This window comes from Nylanderia fulva, unplaced genomic scaffold (genome assembly GCF_048542155.1).
Source record: "Nylanderia fulva isolate GAGA-0341 unplaced genomic scaffold, ASM4854215v1 Scaffold594, whole genome shotgun sequence".
NCBI lineage: Eukaryota > Metazoa > Arthropoda > Insecta > Hymenoptera > Formicidae > Nylanderia > Nylanderia fulva.
Genome location: NW_028190692.1, coordinates 54,864 through 62,285, shown reverse-complemented (window position 1 = coordinate 62,285; position 7,422 = coordinate 54,864). Strand labels below are relative to the sequence as shown.

Genomic DNA, 7,422 nt, shown 5'->3' with positions numbered 1-7,422 from the left:
AATATGGAATAAATGCGTTCTTTAATTGTAGGCTGCATATGTGGTGGATGACTGCAAGTCCGAAAAAATTCCAATATTCCATGGGAATCTATCAAAATCCATATTGTCATACTTAGCCAATGTATTACACAATAATTATGGTATATACAGGCCAGATGCTTGCAATGACACTGAGCAATAAAATCCTTGCCACTACAATCACAATGATAAAAATGATTAAATAAATTTAAAATAAATTTTTAAAAATATATTATTTTGATACAAATTGTGTGATGAATAATATTTAATTTTGTATATTAATTATTGGATATATATGTACCAAAATAGAAAAGCCAGAAAATGAATTTGCTTATTTATTTAAAGATGCTTATCATATACAAAAATGAATGATATAATCTCTAAAAACTCACCTTTAAAAAAAGGTAAAAAAGGCGACCAGTTAAGGGCACGCCATTAACAAAAATTATCCATTGCAAACCCATGTACAATAGAATTGTATGAAAAATTATCGATTATAAACCCATGTACAATCGTAACAAAGTAATGAAATAAAAAAAAAATTGCGCCAAGTGAAAGTAGAAACTTGTACCAGTGGAAAATTAAAGTTGCAGACATATATAGAGTCGTATAATGAATCAAAAAAAAAAAAAAAAAAAAAAAAAAAAAAAAAAAAAAAAAAAAAAAAAAAAAAAAAAAAAAAAAAAAAAAAAAAAAAAAAAAAAAATTTTTTTTTTTTTTTTTTTTTTTTTTTTTTTTTTTTTTTTTTTTTTTTTTTTTTAAAAAATTAAATTTAAAAACTTATGCAAATTTAAAATTAATTAAAATAAAAAGAAATAAAAAAATTTTAGTTAAAAAAACTGGGCGCGCTGCAATGAGTTTAAAAGTAACAATTAATTTTAATATCATTAGAATATTATTTAGCAGCGCGCCCAGTTTTTTTTAACTAAAATTTTTTTATTTCTTTTTATTTTATTTAATTTTAAATTTGCATAAGTTTTTAAATTTTAATTTTTTATAAAAATGTTTATTTATTCGCGCAATAATTGGACATTACTTTTGTAGAGATATTAATTTTAGAACATAAATTTTTGTCAATTGATAGATTTTTTTTACTTAAAAATATACTTTTTTTGTTTAACACTTTTCACATGGCGCATGGACTTGGCATCTTGTTTATCTTTTTTTTAAAGATAACGTTTTTTTATGTAAATAAAAGACCCGGCTAGTCGCTTTTCGCGAGCCAGTTAACTTCAAACGACATGTTTGCCCACGCGGGTTACACAGAAGGAAAGTTTTCCGCCATCCGGAAGTACTAATTAAACTGCGAGGCGCACTTTAACGTTTAGCGGTGATTTGGTTTTGTTCTTAGACCGCACATACACACACAAGAGAGCCACCTTCGCGATGCCACACGTTAAATACCGCTCGGGAATTATTTTAAAATCTGCTTTTAATTACTAATAGAAGAGAGAACGTGCATCCCTCTTTGCGTGTCTTGACAATAAAAAGCATTATGGGTACGCTAATACAGTGCATTCCATGTTAATAGTACGCGGTTTTTTTTTGCTATTCGTTAACTTTTGTAGAATTTAATTGAGAAAATATTTAATATTTAATATACTGGAGAAGAAAAAATATATTTGCTTAGAGAGAGAGAGAGAGAGAGAGAGAGAGAGAGAGAGAGAGATCAAGCGCATATTCTTGTAATTTGTATAATGAGAACTGTTTTTAAAAATAACATTATTTTAATAATATTTATATGTAATATCGAATATAATAAGAAACGTATATGTATCAAATAATTAATCTTTTTATAAGGTAGAATATTAAAATCCACATTTTTTCCGACTTTCTGCAAATTAATTTACGAAAAAGACTCGAAAGAATCTAGATTCTTTACAATATAATAAAACAAAACTTTAAAAACCGTTTTTTGTTTTAAATAATTTAAATAATCATGAATCTCATACAGATTGCATATATAATTTATAAGCATATATCTATATATGATTATTTCAATTAGCATCATAATGATTATTTAAATTATTTATATATGTATATTTAAAAATACACAGAAGATCTAGATCATTTTATATGCATTATATTGTACAATAATGTAAGATGAATCGCTACCGCGGTGATAAAAACGAGCAAATAATTTCACGAGTAATAAATAATAAATTAATATGAAATAAATTGCTCATTAGAATTGTACCGTCATTTCTACAATATCCTTTTTTCCTCTTGTTCACATCATCGTTCTTTATGGCATTCACTCGCGAAAATACCGATGATTACGTACTTTATTTATTACATCACAACGGAAAAAATAAACGCGAAAAACTGCGATCTTTCTGATCGGCATTCGAAAATTGCACAGCCAGATTAATGCGCCATTCGCAATGCTATAACTTTATCGCGAAATAAAACGTTCTCGTTTCAATACGATTGCTATCTGGTATTAAAACATATACATAAGTGCGATATATTAATCTATAAATTAAAGATTAAAAATATATCCAAAAGAAATATGTATGCCCTCGCTATATTGACACAATTCGCGCTTAAATAGATTTGATCGAATAAAAAATACGTCTTAACAAATTCTCGATATATACATAGTGTATGTGTAAATGTCGAATTTTACTACGTGATTCAGAGACATTGAAAGTCGTGATTAATCCGACTTTATTTGCTATTTATGCTAATTATGATTGACGATAGAAAACTGTTATTGATGAATAATAATATATAATATCCTCTCTTAATGCCCGAATTATAAATTAAATTAAATGAAATTATCAATACATCGAGATTGTCAGAAATAGATTTTTGTAAGCATACAACATTTTCAACATTAAATCGCAAAATGTGCATACATATTATTAATGAACAATTGATGTGTTATACGGCTTTCCATTATCTTTAATTCAATTTCGCAACTCGCGTATTTATTCTACGCTCTTAATCCGGAAAATAATGATTAATATTATATTTGTTTAAATACAAGTTTGAGCCAGTAAAAAATTCAAAGCTGAAAATACTCGAATCTATAAGTAAGCGTCGTTGAAAAAGCAATTATCGAGCATTCTAATCCTCTATGTCGCGTCGATTCATACTTGAAAAACGGATAAACCACGTGAAATATCAATTATGCAACGTCTCGTCCGGATGGATATATGTGTAGTAGTGCGCTTCCCGCGCGCTCCTTAACAGGCGTTTTAAAAGAAAAAACGCGCGCGTCGTGCGTCCACGCTGCGCGCGCACCTAGGTGTCTTCATTGTTTTTCCTGTTCTGCGTTCCCTTGACAGGCAGTGTGTTTACTCGTGAAAAAGTTAGACATTTTTAGTGTTCCTTTCTAGCAAAATGGGTAAATCCGCACACAAATCAAGAAAGAGAAAGCACTCCTCGAACGGAGGAATCGTCTATCGTCGCTTGAGGAGAAGATGTCTCGTCTCATCGACGTGATAACGATAAGGCAGGTTAGGGCGCCACAGGCCCCTCCCGCCTCATTACCCGGCTCCTCTCGCTTTCGAGAAGCATCGATGGAGGAAATTTCTTCAGAGGGTACTAACATAGACCAGGAATTGAGTCCCTCGCACGTCTCAGGTGTGTACGAATATCCACAGGAATCGACACAACCTTTTCCGACTAATCGGAATAATTTTTCTTACTCTACAGAGACAAGTGTGTACGAATATCCACAGGATTCGACACAACTTTTTCCGACTAATCGGAATATCTTTTCTTGTCTTACAGAGACAATAGGCATCCCATCTAATAGGGACTCTGCCCCTAGCCCCGCGCCGGTTGAACCGGCGGGATTGACACAATCCGAGGCCCCCGCGTCCGGGGACTTAGACGAGATCTCGGCGGACACTCTCTCGTGGGAGCTTTTCGGCCCGAGACCGGAAGATACAGACGCTCGACCTTGGAATGACCTTGTTTTACAGAATTGGCAGGACCTTATCCTCAAGGGTTTGCCAACCGATCAACGAGACGCTCTACTCAAAAAATATTCTCCTTCTAACGAACTAGCCTTTCTCAGAGCTCCCAAGCTCAATCCAGAATGTAAATCAGCCTTGAAAAATAACATTGTCACCAAGAAGGATGAATATAATCGCATCAATCAGGACCAATTGGGCACAGCCCTTTTTGCATTTGGGAAAGCATTCTCAAATCTTCTCAAACCCGAGATACAGAACACTCTCACCCTCGAAGCTCGGCAGGCGGTCACCACATTCAGTGAGGGCACAAAGGTTTTAGCAGATCTCTTTTATCGCCTCTCCATCGCTAGAAGATCATCGATTAGATCAACCTTTAATTTCTTGGCTAGATCCACAGCAGATGCTACTTCGGCAGGCGAATTTTTGTTTGGCTCCTCGTTCGGAGAAAAAATTAAAAAAGCAACCTCGATGGAGAAAGCCGCCAAGGAGATTGTAAACACACCTTTGGCAATCTCAAGAAGGGTACAACAGCCTATCAAAGCGCCGGCCTGTCCAAAGTCCTCCAGGTCGGAAAACTTTCGCGCCCCTGTCTCGAGAGCGAGATCGGCACCAGCAAAGAGAACAGGGGCCTCGAGCAGCAGCCGCCGATCAGCTTATCACCAACGCTCACATTCCAGGAGACGCTAAGCGACTCACAGGTTAATATAGCCGGCAGACTATCCTATTTTCTTAGTAAATGGAGAGAAATCACCTCAGATCCAAGGATTTTGCAAGCTATCACCGGTTATAAGTTACCTTTTACATCTCACCCGCCTTGTCAGTTTATCGAGCCTTCAACGCATTTCTCGGCAGGAGAGGAGCAGATCTGTCACCAAGAAATTACCAACCTCTTCAACAAGGGAGCAATTGAACCCGTTCTAGACTGTGAGGGTCAATTTCTCTCCTCTTTCTTTATTATTAAAAAATCGTCTGGGGGCTGGAGATTTATTCTTAATCTGAAACAGCTTAATAAGCTTATCATCGCCCCTCACTTCAAATTAGAGGATTGGAAGACGGTTGTTGGCCTTCTCTCTCCAGGCGACTTTCTTACCACAATCGATCTTCAAGACGCTTATTTATTAATACCTATCTGCCCAGAAGACAGAAAATTCCTTCGTTTTCGTTTTCAGAATCAACTTTACCAATTTAAGGTGCTCCCATTTGGATTATCTTCCGCTCCATACATTTTTACCAAAATTTTGAAGCCGGTAATCTCCACTCTGAGAGGAAAGGGTTTCTTATCTGTCACATATCTGGACGATTTTCTGCTTATTGGATCTTCCTACGAGGAATGTTCTCGCAACAGGAGGGAAACGTCGCAACTTTTATCCTCCCTTGGATTTGTTATCAACGAGGCCAAAAGCTCCCCCTTACCTTCACGTATTTGCCGCTTTAATCGGTTTTATTTTTGACTCAGACCATTTCTCAATCTCTATTCCTTTGGATAAGAGAAATAAACTTCTTGAAAGAACACGCTTTTTTCTAGAAGGAAGTTCGTGCAAAATAAGACTGTTTGCGAGTTACATTGGCTCTCTAATTTCGGTATGCCCAGCGGTCCAATACGGAATTCTACATACCAAGATTTTAGAACGGGTGAAATTTCAGGCATTAATAGAAGCGGACAACAATTTCGAGGCCCAGATGCCCTTGCCATCATCAATCAGGGAAGATCTATTGTGGTGGAATAAGATATTCACGGATCCTTCTCAACGTAACATCATCCGCTCAGGAAAATTTAGCCTAAAAATTTTTACGGACGCCTCCCTCACAGGTTGGGGTGCAGTCTGCGGTGAGACCCGCACTCATGGATTTTGGTCTGAGGACGAGAAACAGAACCATATAAATTTTCTGGAACTTCTGGCTATTTTCCACGCGTTGAGATGTTTTACGTCTCATTTAAAGGATTGCAGCATTCTTCTGAGAGTTGACAACTCTACTGCTCTATCCTACGTAAACAGGATGGGATCAATTAAATTTCCCCACTTGTCAAATCTTGCTCGAAGAATTTGGGAGTGGTGTGCAGAGCGCAATTTATTTATCTTTGCGTCACACATCCCCTCTGCTTTGAATTGGGAAGCTGATGCAGAATCGCGAGTCATCTCTCAAGAAACGGAATGGTCTTTAAATCAAGATTTTTTTCACATAATCCACGAGCAGCTCGGTCCTTTTGATATCGACTTATTCGCATCTTCGATCAATACGAAATGCCCTTGCTTTGTATCCTGGTTCCCAGATCCACTCGCGCTCGCAATAGATGCATTCTCATTAGACTGGAATACTCTTCGCTTCTATGCATTTCCACCGTTTATATTAATCTTACGAGTCCCTACGAAAAATTATTACGGATAGGGCCGAAGGCGTTGTCGTGGTCCCCTGGTGGCCTGCTCAACCCTGGTTCCCCTTATTTAACCGACTCATAATTGACAAGCCAGTTCGCTTAGACCCAAACATTAATATGCTGTCATCCCCTTTCAGAAAGACCCACCCAGCTTGGACCAAAATTTTCCTGGTTGCTGCAAGGTTATCTGCGAAACCCTCTTAACCAAGGGTATACCCAGGTCGGCTTTGGACACAACACTCGCTTCTATTTCACAAGCTACCATCTCTCAATACGCCAAGCCTATCAAGCTCTGGTGGGCCTTCTGCAGGACAAATGAAGTAGACTACCTCCGTCCATCCGTTTCAATCTTTCTGGAATTTTTAGCTGCGCAGTTCTCATCAGTTGGATCCTACTCCACACTAAACACTTACCGATCAGCCATCTCACTTATTTGTGTGGAGGACATGGGTTCTCACCCGTTGGTGAAGAGGTTTTTTAGAGGAGTTGCCGCTTTAAAAACCGCAAAGACCTCGATATGAGTATATCTGGGATCCTGCGCCAGTAATAGCACATCTGGCTTCACTTTATCCTCACGATAACCTTTCTCTAGAAGTATTATCTAGAAAGCTTGTGACCCTACTAGCACTCACGTCTGCACAGAGAATGCAAACCCTAGCCTCTATTCAGAGATCAAATATAATATTTTCTGACATCTTAAGGATCAGGATCCCAGCCAGACTCAAAACCTCAGGAGTGGGAAAACCTCAACCCTTACTCGTTTTTAAACCATTTAGGCGAAAGACCTGAATTATGCGTCTTCTCTTTAGTCAGATTTTATGTCCAATGTACGGACAAACTTAGATGTAAGACCTGCGACTTCCTTTTTTATATCTACCCGCGCCCCGTACAATTCAGTTTCATCCCAGACGCTAGGCCGTTGGGTCAAAACGGAGCTCAATGCGGCGGGGATTGACACATCTATTTTCTCCGCTCACTCTACTCGACACGCCTCGACTTCCTTAGCGGCCAGAAAGGGTGTCAATATCGATGAAATTCGTCGTACTGCAGGTTGGACTAAATCATCAGACGTGTTTGCTCGGTTCTATAACCGGCCCA

General features: G+C 37.5%; 1 protein-coding gene across 1 annotated transcript; it reads left to right on the top strand.

Annotated features, from left to right (window-relative positions):
• Nucleotides 1-3,303: 3,303 nt before the first annotated feature.
• Nucleotides 3,304-5,109, top strand: LOC114929609 (uncharacterized). Its single transcript, XM_085487671.1, is given in 3 exon segments — nucleotides 3,304-3,408; nucleotides 3,411-3,609; nucleotides 3,760-5,109. Coding segments are annotated over 3 exon segments (1,116 nt in total). The 5' UTR covers nucleotides 3,304-3,366; the 3' UTR covers nucleotides 4,635-5,109.
• Nucleotides 5,110-7,422: the final 2,313 nt, after the last annotated feature.